A 22,318-nucleotide genomic window follows, 5' to 3' on the forward strand; every position below is an offset into this window, starting at 1 on the left:
ACATACACAACATTCCTCCCTTCCTAGCTTTACAGTCATCTCCCCATTTAACATAACGTAATAACATATATACATAGATAACTTCATGTCAAAACAGATCACAGATTCAGTCTCTGCGGAAAACAGTTCACAGATTCAATCTCTGTGGTGGAGTCGGTTCACGTTGCTGGAGTGACTCATTCAATAGTCCTTCCATGGATTTAACAGTTTGAACTTCCGAACTGAATTGGCTCCGTTCGGAGGGACCACGTGTGTGATCTGGTAGAGGTAATAATGGTTCAGATGGGTCATCTTCTGTTTCGACTTTTCCTTTTCTGCTTCTTGGAGACTCTCTGGGCTCCACTGTCAGCTGCCAGCTGCATGCGCAGTTCCTCCTTCTCTCCCTCCTTTTTCCGTAGTAGAGCCACCTTCTCCCGATGTTCCGTAGACTTTCGGTGCTCCTCCATGATTTCTGTATGGTGGGAGTCGAAGTTACAAGTTGGGCAGGACAGGACATAGTAATATTCGGTGTCGTCCTGATCTAGGCCAGCGAGAGGGTCTTCTATTTCCTCCATACCCAGCTGGGCGTTAGCCAGCTTTTGTTCCAAGTCCAGACATCTTTCCTGAAGAGACTTCTTCATGCGTACCTCTTCATCCAGCTTTTTCTGGGCTTTCAGCAAGTCGTTTACTAATGACCTCATTTGAGATTTTACTACTTCAACTTCTTTTGGAGATTGATTGATCGGACTATTCAATCCCTCTACCGGAGCAGCTGTTTCAGCGGTCTGTTGTTCTACGTTGACGTGAGTCAGCGTACTTTTGGCATCCAAGGGCTGCTCTGTTGCAGTCATCTCAGTCTGTGTTGCCACCTCAGCTCTTCCAATAACCTTTGAGAGCTCCGAACCCCTTTCGTTTGAATATTGAAGTTCGTGTTCAAGTTTTTCCCATTTCAGAGTCCTGTCCTTCAGCATATGCAGGAGTTGGCTGACTGTTAACTCCTCTGACATCAGACGTTTTGTGTGCTCCTGCTCCATTTTCTCCATCAGCTGCTTCTGTTGTCTTTCCAGATTCTCCAACTCTATATCAAAGAACTCTTTCGTTGCATTCAACTCTTGCTCACAACGGCGAAGCATTTGTTCTAACTGCTGTTGTAGTTTGAAATGGAGTTGAGTTCGAGCCCGGTGTCCCTCAGAAATGGGCACATCAGTAGACTTGCCAGACTCAGAATCCACAGTTAAACTATGTTGTTGTTGCTCAGTGGAATTCTGTGCTGAAACTTTGTCTTTTGCACCTGAGTTGGGCTTACCATCATCCGTTCCAGAGTCTGGGCCGACTATCTTCACCGAGTTCTCACTCGTTATTGTTTGTAGGAAATGCCAGTCCATATTCATTTTCCTAATCCACTCCCGTCCTAGTAGTGGAGAACCTCCTTCAGATATCACATATAAGTCCATTATTTGACTGTCTTCGCCCTTGTGGACCACTGCAACCTCTATTTTCCCGATGGGGTACACTCTTTGCCCCGTGTATGTTTTCAATATAATCCCCGTATCCTGTAGGGGAATATGTTGGAATAACTTTCCGTAATCTTTCTTATTTATGACCGTCAATGCCGATCCAGTGTCCAATTCCAGTTTTACTTGGACTCCTTCTATCTGAAGAGTGACCCAAATTGTCTGGAGGTCTGCACCCTTACCAGCGTTGAGTACTCTTAAGCTAGCCCGTTCATTACAGCTTAAGCTAGCCAGTTCATTACAGCTTAAGCTAGCCAGTTCATTACTGCTAGCGTCTGAATCGGACTCCTGTTCGGTCACCTTGTGTACCTTTGCGTATTTTCCTTGCGGTGACTTCTTGTTGCTGGTCTTCTTCCCTGACCTGCATACTCTAGCTATATGTCCAAGCCTACCACAAGTTCTACATTCTTGGTTTTTAAACCAACACTGGTTCTGATCATGCGTTGTCTTTCCACAACGATAACATTTGCCAGAACTCACACCCAATTTGTGTGCACTGAGCTCCGGTGACCGTAGCTGCATTACTGCTGTGCCTCTCGCTGCGGCTTCGTGTGCTGCTGCCATAGTGACCGCCTTCTCAAGCGTCAGCTCATTCTCCTCGAGCAGTCGCTTTTGTGTATCCTGTTTAAATAAACCACACACAAATTTGTCTCGAAGTGCCTCTGTCAGTCCCGTTCCAAACTGGCAATATTTCGCTAATTTACGCAATTCCAGCAAATAATCAGCATTGCTTTCATGCTGTAGCTGCCTTCTGTCGTAAAATTTAAATCGTTCCGCTAGCATCAGTGGCGTGGGGTTTAGATGATCTTTCAGGACAGTAACAATCTCATCGAACGTCTTATCCGCCGGTTCATCTGGTGATAACAGGTGTTTCAATTGCCCGTATGTCTTCGCACCCATTAAATTTAATAATGTTAGAGCTTTATCTTGGTCATGAATTTTATTGGCCTTACAATAATTTTTTACTCTTTCAACATATATGGCCCAATCTTCGAGGTCACTATCAAAGGTGCTAATATTCCCGTGTTTAGGCATTGTAGATTTGCAATTTCTCAGATTTTATTTTGTTTACTTGTTATCAAAGATGGCGGCTTCCCGCTCTTGCCGTCGTCCTCCGCCCACAAAATGGCGGTTTTCCCACGCTTGGCGGTCTTCACCCGTCCCCCGACGCCGTCTCCCTTCAGCCCCCGAGTGCGGCCCTTATCTTTGGTTCCGATCGCTGGCCCGCGCTGCGCCTCGCACTTGAAGCGGCTCCCGGCCTCTGGCTTACCCGCTCGCGCGTTTCACCGCGGCTCTTATCAGGGATTGCGATCGCCCTTATCTTCTCCAACTTCCCCAGCCCTGTCTTTGCAGCCAACACTGCACGGCTTACCCCACCACCTAGGTTGAACAAGGAAACTGCAGAAAGACTTCTGTCAGTCGCTGGAAGCTGTCAGGATGTTTGCTGCACTCCAGTGCTCAGTCGCTGATGGAGGCTTCAGAGTCCTAAAGCCTGTCGCTTCTAGTGGGGTGGTGATGTTTGAAACCTCTCTTCAACTGCCGCAGGGTAAGAACCTGACTCGTCGCCAGTGTTAAGTATGTGTATTGTATTGAACAATTAACACAAAGACTTAAACGTATAACTCAAACAGGTCTTTACTGGTTGGAGGTAGGGACTATACGTAGGTCTTTACTTCATGCCCACAGGCGGGAACTGAGGGGGATCAGTACCCACAGTACTATTTATACCCCTATGGCCAGGAGTGGTACTGCGTATCACTACGCCCAACAAGTAGTGCAGTCCTGTCCATAGGTTCAAAGTAGCACACATATTACATACACAACACCATGTGGGTTCCCATAGCAATAATTTAATTTGGAGGAAGTGAGTGGAGTCAAAGGAGAAGTTGTTCAATGTGAGAATAATTTCAGTCATGTGGAGGAGGGTGGTGGTGGCTGGGGACTGGTTGGGCCTCTGTTCATGGAAGAAGCGGAGTGCCCTCAGTCCGTCTTGGTGGGGGATGGAGTTGCAGAGGGATTGGACATCCATGGTCAAAAGGAGATGGTTGGCGTCCGGAAACTGGAAACTCTTAAAGTGGCGGAGGGCGTTGGAAGAGTCGCAGATGTTGGTGGGAAGAGACTGGACAAGGGGAGAAAAAATAGTGTTGAGATAGGAAGAAATCAATTCCGTGGGGCAAGAACAGGCTGAAACGATGGGTCTACCAGGGCAGCCCTGTTTGTAGATCTTGGGAAGGAGGTAGAAGCAGGCAGTGCAGGGTTGGAGATTGAGGTTGGCGGCCATGGAGGGAAGATCTCCAGAGGAGATGAGGTCAGTGACAGCCTTGGAAATGATGGCTTGATGTTCGGTCGTGGGGTCATGGTCCAGGGGGAGGTAGGAGGAGGTGTCAGAGTTGGCATTCAGTCTCCCCAAGATAGAGGTCTGTGACCTGTTGTGCGCCAGTGAGACCTGCCTCTGCTCTGTTCCTGGCATCGGTCCCGCCTCCAGCCCAAAGCTGGCTTCTAGCATATAGACTATTACATTGATGCAGTATCAAAATGATCATAGTACTGAAAACTGGTTTGGGCCAGGAATGGATTGGAACAATTCAGGGTGGGATGGAATCAGAGTGGAAAGAGTTGCTGTAGCAAATAGGACTCTGGACGGGCAGTGAAGAGCTTCACAAAAAAGCAGCAATATTAAAAAAAGTTCTAATATATGAAGATGTTGAATATAATAATCTACGGAAAGGTCATATGTTTATACCAACAAGGCACATCCTTCTAGATAGGAATAAGAGTTCCATATGATGCCATTTGCAGTTTGAAATCTGAATGATTAAAGTACTTGTCTGTTGAAATAGACTGAAAGATACATTCCTTAACAGTAAGTTATTGTACAGTACAGAAAAAAGGGAAATCTCTTGTATAACCCAGTGATTTACCACACATAACCTTGTTATGCTCAGTTACACAAATCAAAGCATCTTGTAGCTAAAAAGAATTACAAAGAGGCAACAATTAAAGCAGATGTGGCCTAAACATAAAATCAATAATTTTGTCAGCCGTGGCTCAGTTGGTAGCACTCTCGCCTCTGAATCAGAAGGTTGTGGGATCAAGTCCCACTCCAGAGATTGGAGCACAAAATCTAGGCTGCACTGCCTTTCAGATGAGATGTTAAACTGAGGCCCCGTCTGCCCTCTCAGGTGGATGTAAAAGATCCCATGGCACTATTTGAAGAAGAACAGGGGAGTTCTCCCCAGTGTCCTAGCCAATATTTGTGCCTAAACCAACATCACTAAAACAGATTATCTGGTCATTATCACATTGTTGTTCGTGGGATCTTGCTGTGTGCAAATTGGCTGCCGTGTTTCCTATATTAACGGAGAGGGTAAATGAAGGTAGTGCGATTGATGTGTATATGGACTTTCAAAAGGCGTTTGGTAAAGTACCACGCGATAGACTAGTTCGCAAAATTGAAGCCCATGGGATTAAAGGGGCAATGGCTGTGTGGATACGAAATTGGCTAAGGGACAGAAAGCAGAGAGTAGCGGTGAACGGTTGTTTTTCAGACTGGAGGGAAGTGTGCAGTGGTGTTCTCCAGGGGTCGGTGTTGGGACCATTGCTCCTCATGATATATTATTAATAACCTGGACTTGGGTGTACAAGATATTCAAATGATTGTTTCTCTCCTTAGGCCACTTTTATTCATTGGTGCCTCAAAGATAAGCAGTTAATTTTGAGAGCTAAATGTTTTCAAAATTATTGCACATAGTTTATTTTCTGAGTTTGGTTATGACTGAGCGATTGCCAGTTTAGAAGATTTGGTTTGGGTAGCCCTAGAAATCCGAGTGGAATATCCTGGAGATAGGTTCTGATATCCCTTCCAAATACCAAATAAACAGAGATTCTTCCTCCTGCAGTTATTTTCCAAATTGTTCACCATACCATCTGCTCCTGCTGCCTTCAAGGCAGGCATTAAACACTCTTCTGCCTCACAGTCTTTCCCCCAGTTGTGCAATTTTGGGTTTATTTTTGGTCATTTCCTGTTGAAGCAATACCACATCCTGTTTTATCGGCTGTTTTTTTGATTTATGCAATTTTTGACATTGCAAGGAGAAACTGATTCCACCGAGCCACTGCTGCTGGCAAGGCCTTGTAGGCTTAATCTAGATTTTTACCCGCTATATTCTTTGCTTTGCTAAAGGTTCAGAAAATGTAGGGAGACTTGCCAGAGCACTTCTCTTAGCCAGCTATCTCAGTTCAAAATTTCATGGGTTTGGGTTGACGACTTTGGTAGAGAATCAGCAGAATCTTCACCAATTTACCATCTTTACAATGCCATCATACAACAGTAGTACAAATTCTCTCTTAATTAATCACAAATCTGCTACTTCCATCCCTTCAATTTCTTTCCTTTTCCCTTGTCTTGTATTTTTTCACCCTTCTTCAACTTCTTTAACATAGAAACATAGAAGGTAGGAGCAGGAGTAGGCCATTCAGCCCCTCGAGCCTGTTCCGCCATTTAATGAGATCATGGCTGATCATCCAAATTCAGTGCCCTGTCCCTGCTTTCTCCCCATATCCCTTGATTCCTTTAGCCTTAAGAAATATATCTAACGCCTTCTTGAATATATTTAATAAGTTGGCCTCAACGGCCTTCTGTGGTAGAGAATTCCACAGGTTCACCACTCTCTGGGTGAAGAAATTCCTCCTCATCTCAGTCCTAAATGGCTTACCCCTAATCCTTAGACTGTGACCCCTGGTTCTGGACTCCTCCGCCATCGGGAACATCCTTCCTGTGTCTAGTCCTGTTAGAATTTTATAAGTTTCAATGAGATCCCCTCATTCTTCTAAACTCTAGCGAATATAAGCCTAATCGACCCAATCTCTCTCCATACGTCATTCCTGCCATCCCAGGTATCAGTCTGGTGAATCTTCGCTGCACTCCCTCCATGGCAAGAACACCCTTCCTCAGATAAGGTGACCAAAACTGCACACAATACTCAAGGTGTGGTCTCACCAAGGCCCTGTACAACTGCAGCAAGACATCCTTGTTCCTGTGCTCGAATCCTCTCGCTACGAAGCCAGCATACCATTTGCCTTCTTAACCGCCTGCTGCACCTGCATGCTTACCTTCAGCGACTGGTGCACAAGGACACCCAGGTCTCGTTGCACTTCCCCTTCTCCCAATCTATTGCCGTTCAGATAATCTGTCTTCCTGTTTTTGCCACCAAAGTGGATAACCTCACATTTATCCACATTGGGCAGATGCAGTATAATCACCCAACCTGTCCAAATCATATTCTCTTGCTACTTTTTAATTTTCTCTCCTTGACATTATTTTCCCTCTTTCATTCCTCTTGTTTTTCTGCTGCAGTTGGTTTCCTGTTTCACTATGCTGTAGTTTTTTCTTTTGCTACGGTATTCTTTCTTTTTGTAGTAAGCTTTTACTTCCTTCAGTGAGGTTTTCTTTAATTTCACTCTGCTGCCACAATTTCTTCTCTCCCTCTCTCTCACTTCAGTTTTTTCCATCCCACCTCACTGCCCTGTTTTCTTTTTGCTCTCCCCTTTTCTTTCTGTACCCAATTCCTGTTTGTTTTCTTTTCATTGATCGTGCTTTCCCATTGGTAGGGATGGGGTGAGCGGTGGAACAGGGATCGTTGTGTCACGTTGGAAATTTGCAGGAAGGAGACTGAGGGCCACTGGAACAATTGGAGCCTCAATACCTGGGTGCAACAACTTCATTAATAAATACATTTTACATATTTTTAAAGGTATTTTTAAAAATGCACCAATCCCCAGATACTGGGACAGTTGAGGCTACAGAGTTTGTTGCAAGGATACATTGGGAGCAGGAGGGCTGTAGGTTAGCTGGGAATCAGACCTCTGGGGCTAAATAAACAAATTGAACAAATGTTTGCCGAATTACATGTGGACCATAAGAACATAAATAGGAGCGGGAATAGGCTATTCGGCTCTTTGAGCCTACTCCGCCATTCAATAAGGTCATAGCTGATCATTAACTTCAACTCCACTTTCCTGCCCGATCCCCATATCCCTTGATTCACCTCGAGTCCAAAAAAATATTTATCTCGGCCTTGAATATACTCAATGACTCAGCATCCACAGCCCTAGAGAATTCCAAAGATTCACAACCCTCTGAGTAAAGAAATTCCTCCTCATCTCAGTCTTAAATGCTGACCCCTTATCCTGAGACTCTGCCCCCTCGTTCTAGACTCTCCAGCCAGGGGAAACGACCTCTCAGCATCTACCATGTCAATCCCCCTCAGAATCTAATATGTTTCAATGCGATCACCTCTCATTCTTCTAAACTCTAGGGAATATAGGCTTAGTCTAATCAATTTGTCCTCAAAGAAAGAAAGAAATTATCGTTTATTGCGAGGGGAATTGAATAGAAAAGTAGGGAGGTTATGCTTCAGTTATACAGGGCATTGGTGAGACCACATCTGGAGTACTGTGTACAGTATTGGTCTCCTTATTTAAGGAAGGATGTAAATGCATTGGAAGCAGTTCAGAGAAGGTTTACTAGACTAATAACTGGAATGGGCAGGTTGTCTTATGAGGAAAGGTTGGACAGGCTAGGCTTGTATCCGCTGGAGCTTAGAAGAATAAGAGGTGACTTGATCGAAACATATAGGGCTAAAAATTCGGTGGCGCCGCGTTTGGGGCGCCAAGCTCGCCTGGGCGCCGGAATTTGCGCTCCGACCAGAGCCGCTTGCGCCCTCCCGATATTCAGTGGGAGCGCCCCAAGAGGGACTCGGGGCGCTGCTCGAGGCTCCCCGCGTCCCGCTTGGGGCGCTCAAACTGAATATCGCCGCGCTACGTGCCACAGCGCCACATGTTGTGGCACGGCGTGCTGCTGTACTGCAGGCCTTCCTCCCCTTCTTAAGGGGGAGGGGCCTGCACCAGCGCGATCACCGATCGCGAGTGCCAGCAAAAGAGCCCGACACCGAGGAGAAGTGCCAGGCTTTTGGGACACAACTGGCACTGCCCGGGGGGGTGGATCAGGAGGCTGGGGAGGGCGGCGCGAGGAGGTGCTGGCAGGCGGCCACCGGAAAAAATGGCCGCCCCGCACCTCCACCTTAATTTGCGCCACTACCGCCACAGGTAGGCCCTGTGAACCGGTCGCGATTTGCGACTGGCGTTAGAGGCGGGAGCGACCAAATATCGCGATCGGGGCGGGGCGCTGCGCTCACCAATGACGTCATCGGTGGCGGCGCAGCGCTACAAGCTAACTCCGCCATTAGCACCCCGCTAAATATTGCGGGAGGCGTGGCCAGTGGCGCTAAAGCCACTGAGTGCCCTCTTTAGGCGCTAACTGGCGGCGCAGCCCACTGAATTTCTAGGCCATAAGATCCTGAGGGGTCTGGACGGGGTGGATGTGGAGAGGATGTTTCCTCTTGTGGGAGAATCTAGAACTAGGGATCACTGTTTCAAAATAAGGGGTCGCCCATTTAAGACAGCGATGAGGAGAAATTTTTTCTCTGAGGATCGTGAGTCTTTTGAACTCTCTTCCTCAGAGGGCGGTGGAAGCAGAGTCTTTGAATATTTTTAAGGCAGAGGTAGATAGATTCTTGGTAAGCAAGGGGGGTGAAAAGTTATCGGGGGTTAGGCGGGAATGTGGAGTAACCAGATCAGCCATGATATTGAATGGAGGAGCAGGCTCGAAGGGCCGAGTGGCCTACTCCTCCTAATTCGTATGTTCGTATGAAAAACGTGCATTTATATAGCGCCTTTCACGACCACTGGATGTCCTAAAGTGCTTTACAGCCAATTAAGTACTTTTGGAGTGTAGTCACTGTTGCAATGTAGGATAGGCGGCTTCCAGTTTGCGCATAGCAAGCTCCCACAAACAGCAATGTGATAATGACCAGATCATCTGTTTTAGTGATGTTGATTGAGGGATAAATATTGGCCAGGACACTGGGGATAACTCCCATGCTCTTCTTCGAAATAGTGCCATTGGATCTTTTACGTCCACCTGAGAGAACAGACGGGACCTCGGTTTAACGTCTCATCCAAAAGACAGCACCACCAACAGTGCAGAACTACCTCAGCACTGCACTGGAGTGTCAGCCTAGATTTTTGTGCTCAACTCCCTGGAGTGGGACTCACAACCTTCTGACTCTGAGGTGAGAGTGCTACCCACTGAGGCACAGGTATGGAGACCAAAACTGTGCACAGTACTCCAGGTGTGGTGTCACCAAAGCCCTGTACAATTGTAGCAAGACTTCCTTACTCTTGTACTCCACCCACCTTGCAATAAAGGCCAACATTCCATTTACCTTTCTAATTGCTTGCTGTACCTGCATGCTAACTCTGTTTCCTGCACGAGGACACCTAAATCTCTCTGAACACCAACATTTAATAGCTTCTCACCATTTAAAAAATATTCTGTTTTTCTATTCTTCGTACCAAAGTGAATAGCCTCACATTATACTCCATCTGCCACCTTATTGCCCACTCACCTAACCTGTCTATATCCCTTTGCAGGTTTTTTGTGTCCTCCTCACAACTTACTTTCCCGTAAGATGAGAGAGGAGATAGTCTTGAGAATTTCAATGGTGAATTCTTGTATAGCTCCTTGCCGCCAACTCAATAGCATTGGCAGAATTGTAGGAGCAGAATCGTAGAAACTTCATCACAGAGGGAGCCCATTTGGCTTGTTGTGTTTGTCCACATCGGAGCTATCGGATGACCCATCTCCCTGTACTCTTAATATTTTGTTCTTCAAGTGGTTTATCTAATTCTCTTAACTATTGTGATTGACTCGTGTTCAATAACAATTGGTGGCAATGCTCTCCATATTCTAATAACTCTTGCGTGAAAGTATTTCTCCTAATATTCCCTTTAATGCTTCGGTAACGATTCATAAGTTTACGCTCCCTTGTTACTGATTTGCCCATCAATGAAACCAATCTTTCACTATTTATTTACGCTTTGAAATAATTTCAAAATTTTGTATACTATTAGATCTCCTTTTCGGTCATTTCCAGGCTCTGCTTTCTCTTCCTCTTCATCTCATTCATCCGTGACCTCTTTCACCTCCACCTTCTAGAGCACCATGCCTCCCTCAATCCTTCTTATCCCCCCACCACTCAACTCTACTCCTAAGACTACCTTCTCCCCTCTAGTTGTCCCAGACTCGAGCCCCTCGTGAATGAATCCACAGCCTCCTGCTTGGTACACTCTGCCTTGTCTCTCATGTTCCCAGTTGCTTATTCTGCTAACTGGACCACTCTACATTCTCGATGACCAGCTTGCTTCTAAAGGGTTTACTACTGTAAGTCCCCCCTCCATTTATCTTGCCTCTTCCTCACCCTTCTGACCCCCCAGTGGAACGTCAATCACCACACCGCTTCGTATTGCCCTTCAGAATGTTCACTCTTGTGAGCAAGACCCTCGCCATTCATTCCCACACGGTAGAATAATCCATTGCACCTTGGCACTAACACTAGATTATGGGTGGCAACTTCTTCCTCCTCACTGAATCCTCCTTGTCTGGTGCTGCGTTCCATCCTGTCTGTGAGGCCCATCACTAATTCACTGTCAGACTCCTAACTCCCTATACTCTTATCCTCCGTTGCAACACCTCTGCTGCTATTGACCTGCTAAATTGTTCCCTTGCCTCTTCCTTTGATGCCCTTGTTCTGTCAAATCACTTGCCATCTCCCAACCTTGATATTCACCCTGGTAAACCTCTATTTTTGAGAGGGCCTGAAACTCACGTGCACGTAATACACAGCTGATCTAATCATTTGGCTCACACATGTCAAGCATTACTGTGCCTTGACCTCCTCATCCAAATTATTTTACTATTCCAGGATGCTCCTGGAAGCCAAAGACATCTCGCGCTTCCTTTTATTCGTGACTAATTGCCTCCTCAAACTCTTTTCCCCAATTTCCTTCCCCATCTCATCCAATATGAAGTATAAAGAGTTTATGGATTTATCTCTAAGGTCGAGACCATCCGTCCAGCTTCTGCTGTTGCGTCCGCATCCGACCTCCCACCCAATTCGCCCACCTATTCTAGCTCTAAAACCCATCGCCGCATCTCCCTTCACCCTCCAAACTCATCTCTTGAATGAGACCTGCTTTCTGCTCCCCCTGACTCTTCACTCAACTTCCCCAATACTCTGGCTCACTTTACTCGGGCATTATTCCTCTCCTTTTCAAAGCTTCTATTATCACCCCAGTACTCAGAAAACCCACTCTTGACCCATCTGTCCCCTCAAATTACTGCTCCATTTTAAACCTCCATTTCCTCTTTAAGGTCTTTATAAATGTGGATTATTGTTAGGTGTATCATTTTGTTTCAGTTCATCTTTTTGAGACACTTGTTTTTTCAAACTACTGATACTTGTTAGTGCTTGATTTATGCATTTTATTATAAATTTTGTAATACAAGTGAAAGGGGACGAGGTGGTGCAGTGGGATCTTACACTGTCTTTTCACTAATGGGATTAAAGTTTCCTATCTCTACTACCTTTAACTTCCTAAGCAAAATGAGTGTAGGTGGTCTTAACCCAGGCACAAAACTACCAAAATTAGCAATATCATTCAAACTTTAAGGATGGCTAGTGTAGGAAATGGATGAGGAGAACATGCACTCCCCTGAGGTTAGAATTGATGGGAGAACAGAGGGTTTTGTTCTCCTGGCTATGAGCTTGTACCTGTTCTGGGAGAGTTTGATGATGTCATTGAGTCCCCAGCATGACCAGAATTTTCCATTCCCCAACATGAGCATCCTCAGCTTGAAAACAATGTTTTTGAAAATGTAAGTGTTTGGGGGGAAAAAAAAATCCTGCAATGAACTCAATATGAAAACTTTATGGGATGGTTTTACCAACACTAAGTTAGGAGGCACGGTAAGTTGTGTAGATGGGAGCAGGAAGTACAAAGGGACATAAACAGACTAAGTGAGTGGGCAAAACTATGTGCAGGTGCCCATGTACACACACTGAGAAGCTAGTGCAAAAGGTAAATAGTGATGAGAATACAAAAGTAAGGAAGTAATCAAGAAGGCTAATGAAACATTGGCCGTTATCTCAAGGGGCTGGAATTCAAAAGGGAGGAAGTAATGTTTCAGTTGTACAGAGTCTTGGTCAGATCTCATTCAGAGTATTGCGTTTAGTTTTGGGTACCAACCTCGGGAAGGATATTTTTTTTTAAATTTGGTCCTGGGTTGGTGGCAAGGACAGCAATTATTGCCCATCCCTAATTGTCCTCGAGAAGGTGGTGGTGAGCTGCCGCCTTTAACCGCTGCAGATCGTTTGGTGAAGGTACTCCCACAGTGCTGTTAGGGAGGGAGTTCCAGGATTTTGACCCAGCAACGATGAAGGAACTGCGATATATCTCCAAGTCAGGATGGTGCGTGACTTGGAGGGGAATTTGGAGGTGGTGGTGTTCCCATGCGCCTGCTGCCCATGTCCTTCAAGGTGGTAGAGGTCGTGAGTTTGGGAGGTGCTGTCGAAGAAGCCTTGGCGAGTTGCTGCAGTGCATCTTGTAGATGGTACACACTGCAACCACGGTGCGCCAGTGGTGGAGGGAGTGAATGTTTAAGGTGATGGATGGGGTGCCAATCAAGCGAGCTGCTTTGCCCTGGATGGTGTCCATCTTCTTGAGTGTTGTTAGAGCTGCAGTCATCCAGGCAAGTGGAGAGTATTCCATCACACTCCTTACTTGTGCCTTGTAGATGGTGGAAAGGCTTTGGGGAGTCAGGAGATTAGACACTTGCTGCAGAATACCCAGCCTCTGACGAGCTGTTGTAGGCACAGTATTTATGTGGCTGGTCCAGTTAAGTTTCTGGTCAATGGTGACCCCCAGGCTGTTGATGGCGGGGGATTCGGCGATGATTATGCCGTTGAATGTCATGGGGAGGTGGTTAGACTCTCGATTGTTGGAGGTAGTTATTGTCTGGCATTTATGTGGCGCGAATGTTACTCGTCACTTATCAGCCCAAGCCTGAATGTTGTCCAGGTTTTGCTGCGTGCGGGCATGGATTGCTTAATTATCTGAGGAGTTGTGAATGGCACTGAACATTGTAGTCATCAGCGATCATCCCCACTTCTGACCTTATGATGGAGGGAAGGTCATTGCTGAAGCAGCTGAAGATGGTTGGGCCGAGGACATTGCCCTGAGGAACTCCTGCAGCAATGTCCTGGGGCTGAGACGATTGACCTCCAACAACCGCAACCTTTGTGCAAGGTCTGACTTCAGTCCGTGGAGAATTTTCCCCCAGATTCCCATTGACTTCAATTTTACTAGGGCTCCTTGATGCCACACTCGGTCAAATGCTGCCTTGATGTCGAGGGCAGTCAATCTCGCTTCACCTCTGGAATTCAGCTCTTTTATCCATGTTTGGACCAAGGCTTTAATGACAGCTGGAGCCGAGTGGTCCTGGACTGAGCATCGGTGAGCAGGTTATTGGTAGGGGAGTTATCCCCGGTGTCATGGCCGATATTTATCCCTCAATCAACATAACAAAAACAGATTGTCTGGTCATTATCATATTGCTGTTTGTGGGAGCTTGCTGTGCGCAAATTGGCTGCATCGTTTCCCACATTACAACAGTGACTACACTCCAAATGTACTTCATTAGCTGTAAAGCGCTTTGGGACGTCTGGTGGTCGTGACAGGCGCATTATAAATGCAAGTCTGTCTTTGGTGTCCCCCAAGGATCTACCCTTGGCCCCCTCCTACTTCTCATCTACATGTTGCCCCTTGGCGACATCATCCGAAAACACAGCGTCAGTTTCCACATGTACGTTGACGACACCCAGCTCTACCTCACTACCTCTTCTCTCAACCCCTTCATGGTCTCTAAATTGTTAGACTGCTTGTCTGACGTGCAGTTCTGGATGAGCAGAAATTTCCTCCAATGAAGTGATAGGAAGACTGAAGCCATTGTTTTCGGTCCACGCCACAAACTCCGTTCCCTAGCCACTGACTCCATCCCTCTCCCTAACATCTGTCTGAGGCTGAACCACACTGTTTGCAACCTTGGTGTCATATTTGACCCTGAAATGAGCTTCCGACTACATATCCACAGCATAACTAAGACTGCCTATTTCCACCTCCGTAACATCGCCCGTCTCCGCCCTTGCCTCAGCTTATCTGCTGCTGAATCCCTCATCCATGCCTTTGTTACCTCTAGATTTGACTATTCCAACGCACTCCTGGCTGGCCTCCCATATTCTACCCTATGTAAACTTGAGGTGATCCAAAATTCGGCTGTGTCCTAACTCGCACCAAGTCCCGTTCACCTATCACCCCTGTGCTCGCTGACGTGCAGTGGCTCCTGGTTAAGCAATGCCTCAATATCAAAGTTCTCATCCTTGTTTTCAAATCCCTCCATGGCCTCGCCCCTCCCTATCTCTGTAATCTCCTTCAGCCCCACAACTTCCCGAGATAAAGTACCCCATAATACTGTAGACTGATGAATAAGGTCAGAGAATGTGGAGTCAGGAGACAAGCTGCAGAATGGATAGCTAGCTGGCTTTAAGACAGAAAGCAGCGAGTAGGGGTAAAAGGTAGCTATCCACAGTGGCAGAAGGTGGGAAGTGGTATTCCACAAGGATCACTGCTGGGACCACTGTTGTTCACAATTTATATTAACGATTTAGACTTTGGAATCAAAAACACAATTTCTAAATTTGCAGATGACACCAAATTGGGGGGAATAGTCAATGCTGAGGAGGACTGCAACAAATTACAGGAGGACATGAATAAACTTGCAGAATGGGCATCTAATTGGCAAATGAAGTTCAACACATAAATGTGAGGTGTTACATTTCGGTAGGAAGAATAGGGAGGTTACTTATTACTTGGAGGGTACGCGTCTAGGTGGGGTAGAGGAACAAAGGGATCTCGGGTACAAATACACGAATCACTAAAAGTTGCGATACAGGTTAGCAAGGCCATAAAAAAAAAACAAGCATTAGGTTTTATTTCTAGAGGTATAGAATTGAAAAGTAGGGAAGTTATGTTAAACCTGTATCGAACCTTGGTTAGACCACACTTGGAGTACTGCGTACAGTTCTGGTCGCCATATTATAAAAAGGATATAGAGGCACTGGAGAGGGTGCAGAGAAGATATACAAGGATGATACCAGAAATGCAAGGGTATACATATCAGGAAAGGATGAACAGGCTGGGTCTTTTTTCTCTTTGTAAAAAGAAGGCTGAGGGGCGACCTAATACTCTTTAATATTATGAAAGGTTTTGATAGAGTGGATACAGAGAGTGTTTCCACTTGTGGGGAAGAGCATGCCTAGAGGCCATCAATATAAGATGGTCACCAAGAAATCCAATAGGGAATTCAGAAAAAACTTCTTTACCCAGAGAGTGGTGAGAATGTGGAACTCGCTACCACACAGAGTGGTTGAAGCGAATAGTATAGATACATTTAAGGGGAGGCTGGACAAGCATATGAGGGAGAAGGGAATAGAGGGTTATACTGATAGAGTTAGATGAGGAAAGACGGGAGGAGGCTCGAGTGGAGCATAAACGCCGGCATGGACTGGTTGAGTCGAATAGCCTGTTTCTGTGCCATATATCCTATGTAAAATATCTGCGCTCCTCTAATTCTGCCCTGTTGAACATCCCTGATTATAATCGCTCAACCATTCGTGGCTGTGCCTTCTGTTGCCTAGGCCCTAAGCTTTGGAATTTCCTGTCTAAACCCCTCTGCCTCGCTACCTCTCTCTCCTCCTTTAAGTCGCTCCTTAAAACCTACCTCTTTGACCAAGCTTTTGGTCACCTGTCCTAATTTCTCCTTATGTGGCTCGGTGTCAATTTTTTTGTCTTTTAATATTCCTGTGAAGCGCCTTGGGACATTTTACTATGTTAAAGGCGCTATATAAATACTAGTTGTTGTTGCTGTTCCTTTGGAGTTGGTTATTAGCCAAACAAGTAGCCTCTTTTTTAAAGGCACTCTCATTCTAGGTGCTTTTCACAGTTGGTCTCACTGTTGTCAGAAGATATATGCTAAATTAACGATTAAACTTTTTTTTTAATGAGAGAAAATAGTTAGAATAACTACTAACTAAAATAGGTGTTAGTAAAAGACAAGAGATGAAGTTAAACTTAGAACAGTGAGAATCAACAAGATGAGCCAAATTTAAATTTTATTTTTACTCTAATATATCTAGCATTAATATTACAGTAATGATTATGTAGCATCAATACAGTAATATTGGCTACATGAAATTAATAGTATTGTGGGGGACTACGGTCTCCCGCGTAAAGAAATAGGCAACACAGCGAGCTACAAGAAATAGGTCTTTACTCCAACTCTCACAATACAGTACTGAATTCGTGAAGCCCGCGAACCTGTGATGACTCACGGATTGGTCACCTGCTGGAACCTGATTGGTTTTCCTTTTCTCAGCAGCAGGCAAGTCTGAACGTGCCTTATTCCTCTCAGCTTGCAACTGTCTTGCGGGGGGAGGGGAATACAGCAGTTAAAGGGATTATACAGGTTTATCTACATACACAGTGTTTCCCCAATGTGGCAACGCCACAGTATGCTAATATTAACACTTTGGATGCTGGAATAGCTTTAATATTATAATTGTTCTTTTCAGTGTCACATTCACTGCTTCCCCCTCAGTGGTTCAATTGGTAAAGGCCTAATACTGAGTCATACACATCAGAAAAGTCCCAGGCTTGATCCCCACTCTGGATTAAGTTAGCTGATGTAGCTAAAGCAGCGCTGTCCCAGAGCTCGGGAGGGAGATAGTCATCTTAAGTATGGCTTTTTCACCCCCCTCTTCAATAGTGTATGGGTGCCAATATTTTAAATATGCCAAGTGACGAGTCTGATTTTTATCCAGTGACCCCTGCTGGAAAGTGCGGAAGTCCGATGAAGAAGGAATCGGGGTCAGTTGTGGTTCCCCCATGGCTGATAGCCTGTCGATAGCTCTCTGCCTGGATCACACATGATGAATGCTATTGTGGTGAGGTGCCTGTGGAACTGTATCACAGCATGAATCTGCATTTTCAAAAAAGGAGTGATAATTGAGTGAGGGGTCGAGTGAATGATTGCATTGCTACAGAATTGAATTGTTGATTTGCTCTGCCATTAGTGGCACCTGCCAGAAGCTGATTAACATGGTTGTGAGAAACTGCGTATTCATTTTCAATTAAGCACAATAGCAATGCTAATTTGGTGAAGATAATTGAGTTCTCTACAGAATGGAAGATATACGACTTGGATTTTATATGCAAACAAATTGTTCCCAATGCACAGTATGCAATATCCTAGACATGCACACAGTGGTATGGTTCACTATTGTTTTTAGCTATTGACAATATGAGGAGACAGTATCCTTGTGCATGTTCTGAAATGCTTAATATGTTAACTGCTTGGCTCTCTGTACACTGGCAGGCACCCAAGTTGCAGCAGTGGGCTGTGACTGTTTTCAAGAAAGCATTTGAATACCCAATCAAATCTTCTTTGACTCCAGAGTTAATACCCTTCCTTGTCAATGTTATCTATCATATAATATAAAAATAGTAGTGTCAATAGGATTTTAGTAAAGTACAGTTGATGTGTGTGAAATGTTCATAACCAGAACTGTCAAAACACCTAGTAGCATAATCAATGATTTTGTCCTTAACCCGATCTGTGTCTGGAGAGAGCACTTTGAGATCGTTATCATGAGGTGGTTTACAGTTACTTACAAGTCTGTCACTTTTGGTATTATTGGTATGAGCATTTTTGAGGTGATGTATTAGGAGTTATTGCAGAAAAGGTGTACCCACACAACATCAAATTGTTTAAGTATGATTCATTTTTTTCAATACAATAGTGTATTGGTGCCAATATTTTAAATATGCCCAGTACTGCTGATGACTAGTGATATGATATACAATAGTTTTTAGCTACTCTTTTTGGAACAGATTTGCTGACAATACTTAGTCGCAGTCATGTCCCAATATAGAACATTGTAGAGAAAGCACAGTTTATTTTCATTACTTTTTACTAAATGAATTATAAAGCGTGAATGAAACAGTATGTCTGTTCTGCTGGAATATGTGAAGATTTTTTGCAAGGAGATCGTCCATGTGATATCACATGATGCCATGTGATTTTAACATTTCTGAGCCTGGAGCTTAGCTTTTTTTCTGTTCATATCATTGTAGTTTAGGGTGGAGTATTTCAATAATTGGCTCCAAATAAGAACTTACAAGATCTGTGTGGGAGCTTAAAACTGCAGATATCTACAGTGCCTGAATAATGTGAAGGATAAAATGTTTAACCCTGATATAATCCTTGATTGTCTGAAATTAGTTTCTTGTATGATAGTGTGCATGGTAGTTAAGTGAAACAGGGGTGAGTTCTAACTCACTTTTATATGTAATTTCTGTGAAATTTGTAAGTGGCCTGGACTGTAAAATTGAATTAATTTTAAATGCAGAGGGTGCTTGAAGGCAGACTTATCAATCATCTACTGTTCTGTTAGTTGTGTTAAAAGTCAAAAACATTACTGTTGTAATCACTACACAAGGCAAACCATTCAAATACTGCAGCAAGGTAGTCTGAGAGTTGCATAAAGGAGATTGCGATGTTGTCTACTTATTAAACATTCTGAACAGCTTTTACTTCTTTCCACAGCTCAGACATGAGCAGTGCCTGTAACACGTTGGCACGGGAATTTCTGACAGATGTGCACCAGCTTTGCAATGCTGTGGCTCAGTGTTCTGAGGGCAAGGAAAAGGAGGAAGAAAGCCACATGGTTGCATTGGGAGAATACCTAGTTCGGGGTCGAGGATACCTACTACTTAGTACCTTGGATTCCATCATTGATCAGGTACTGAATTGGTTTACTTCATGGTAATGGGTGTGTCTCATGTTTATCTCTGTGATTCACATTTCCAAACTAAGCTTAGAGAAGGTATTGAGTTAGGCATGAACTTTCTGGTTTTTCTATACCAGTGATTCTCAAACTTTTTTGGTTGAAGGGCCCCTTTTCAAATCGATTAGTAATCATGGACCCCCCCCCCCCCCCCCATCTAAATTATAATACTGTATAATACTCATAATATGAAAGTGCTGCATGTAAAGAGTGTTTGAAGAAAACAGGTATTTACTTATAGATATCAGTTGATATCAGATGTGCCTGCTTCTCTCTGCAGAGTCTGTCTACCCTTGGTGTGATGTTTGGCAATTTATTTAAAGCTGCGCCTGCTGTTCACTTTCCTACTTGTTACATTAATTTTAAGTACCGCCCTAAAAACTACTGCTCATCTACAAATTTTAATTAGGAACTTTTTTTAAAATTGTAATTTGAAATTGGCAAAAGCCTCAATTTTAATTTAATGCTAAAGAAGTGAAATTAAAAAGAACTTGACAGAAAAAACCCCAAAACATACAGCTGCTAGAGTGATTGGGATTGATTGTCTGCTTCACGCCTGTTCACCGACATCCACTTCAAACAAACTTGTTCTTTCGCCATCAGGACGTTCCCAGCGGGTCAGGAACAAGCCCCTGCATTTCCAGCTCTTAAACCGGCCGCACCCTGCCATCTCCAGCCAGTGACACGCAAACCCAAACTCTCCTCTCCCCTCCCCCGCAAAAAACAAACAGCCGGCAGCCTGACTGACCCCGGTTCTCCAACAGCCCCGCTCCCTCTACCGAGCAACTTTGCCAGAACTTTCCAGCACATAAATCAGTGCTGCCATGGTAACGGGATTTCAGCTCCATTGGGCCAGCAGCATGATCCCACGCAACTGGTTCGGGAAAAGTTTGTGCAACGAATAAAAACCTGCCAGCAGGAGACTTGCGGTGAACGATGGCGACTAACCCGTGGTTGAACTTTAAAACTTACCAACTCATAGAATCATAGAACAGTGCAGCACAGAAGGTGGCCATTCGGCCCATCCAGTCTGCGCCGACTCTTTCGAAGAGTAATTCAGTTAGTCCCACTTCCTCGCTCTCTCCCCATATCCCTGCAATTTTTTCTCCAAGAATTTATCCAATTCCCTTTTGAAGGCTACTATTGAATTTGTATTCACCACCCTATCAGGTAGTGCGTTCCAATTCCTAACCACTGGTTAAGAGAGAGGGCCTCAGTCACATATTCACCTGGAGCCGGGCACTGAGCCAGGCCAAAGGATCGCCGGACTCTCATATCTGCACTATTGGCTTGAGGGCAAAACAAAAATGGAACAACACAATTTGTCACACATTCGTTTTTCTTAAAAAGAGGTTCTAAACACCAGTGTCAAAAGTTTTGGTGATTTCTAACATGCAAGTCTACGATTTGGAGCCTCAAATGGTCTCATCCGCTTTCTTTTTTTTTATTCGTTTGTGGGATGTGGGCATCGCTGGCAAGACCAGCATTTATTGCCCATCCCTAATTGCCTTTGAGAAGGTGGTGATGAGCCGCCTTCTTGAACTGCTGCAGTCCGTGTGGTGAAGGTACTTCCACAGTGCTGTTAGATAGGGAGTTCCAGGATTTTGACCAAGCGACGATGAAGGATTGGCGATATACTTCTAAGTCAGGATGGTGTGTGACTTGGAGGGGAACTTGGAGTTGCTGGTGTTCCCATGCACCTGCTGCCCTTGTCCTTCTAGGTGGAAGAGGTCGCGGGTTTGGGAGGTGTTGCAGTGCATCTTGTAGATGGTACACACTGCAGCCACGGTGTGCCGGTGGTGGAGGGAGTGAATGTTTAAGAACATAAGAACATAAGAAATAGGAGCAGGAGTAGGCCAATCGGCCCCTCGAGCCTGCTCCGCCATTCAATAAGATCATGGCTGATCTGATCCTAACCGCCAATCTACTATCACAGAACCATCTCCTGAATCTAACAGAATTAGACACACGAAATAGGAGCAGGATCAGGCTACACGGCCCCTGGGCCCGCTCCGCTACCCACAGGGCCATGTCCGATCCGAACCTAGACTCGTCCAAATTCCTGCCCGCTCCCCGTAACCCTTAATTCCCTTTACTTCTAGGAAACTGTCTATTTCTGTTTTAAATTTATGTAATGATGTAGCTTCTACAGCTTTTTGGGGCAGCATATTCCATGGACCTACCACCCTCTGGGTGAAGTAGTTCCTCCTCATCTCAGTTTTGAAAGAGCAGCCCCTTATTCTAAGACTATGCCCCCTGGTTCTAGTTTCACCCACCATCGGGAACACCCTCCCCGCATCCACCCGATCCAACCCCTTCACAATCTTGTATGTTTCAATAAGATCGCCTCTCATTCTTCTGAACTCCAATGAGTAGAGTCCCAATCTACTCAACCTCTCCTCATATGTCCATCCCCTCATCCCCGGGATTAACCGAGTGAACCTTCTTTGTACTGACTCGAGAGCAAGTATGTCTTTTCTTAAGTATGGACACCAAAACTGCATGCAGTATTCCAGGTGCGGTCTCACCAATACCTTGTACAACTGAAGCAATACCTCCCTATTTTTATATTCTATCCCCCTAGCAATGAAAGCCAACATTCCATTGGCCTTCTTAATCACTTGCTGCACCTGCATACTAACCTTTTGAGTTTCGTGCACCAGGACCCCCAGATCCTTTTGTACTTCAGTACTTTCCAGTTTCTTGCCATTAAGATAATAACTTGCTCTACGATTTTTCCTGCCAAAGTGCATAACCTCACACTTTCCAGTATTGTATTCCATCTGCCAAATCTCTGCCCACTTACTTAGCTTGTCGATGTCCCCTTGCAGGTTTTTTATGTCCTCCTCACTCACTACTTTCCCTCCCATCTTAGTATCATCTGCAAACTTTGATATGTTACACTCGGTCCCCTCCTCCAAATCGTTAATATAGATTGTAAAGAGTTGGGGACCCAGCACTGAC

General features: G+C 45.0%; 1 protein-coding gene across 6 annotated transcripts in view; it reads left to right on the plus strand.

The window, feature by feature from the left end:
• lyst (lysosomal trafficking regulator) overlaps positions 1-22,318 on the plus strand; it is a 429,684-nt gene that overhangs the window by 106,458 nt on the left and 300,908 nt on the right. For all 6 annotated transcript variants that reach the window (XM_085996691.1, XM_085996696.1, XM_085996697.1 and 3 more), the window contains one exon: positions 19,114-19,309. In XM_085996691.1, the coding sequence (XP_085852817.1) occupies positions 19,114-19,309 (196 nt within the window). The remainder of the gene's footprint in view (positions 1-19,113; positions 19,310-22,318) is intronic.

This window comes from Somniosus microcephalus, chromosome 9, assembly GCF_052327205.1.
Source record: "Somniosus microcephalus isolate GS21.2 chromosome 9, FLI_Smic_1.0, whole genome shotgun sequence".
Classification (NCBI taxonomy): Eukaryota; Metazoa; Chordata; class Chondrichthyes; order Squaliformes; family Somniosidae; genus Somniosus; species Somniosus microcephalus.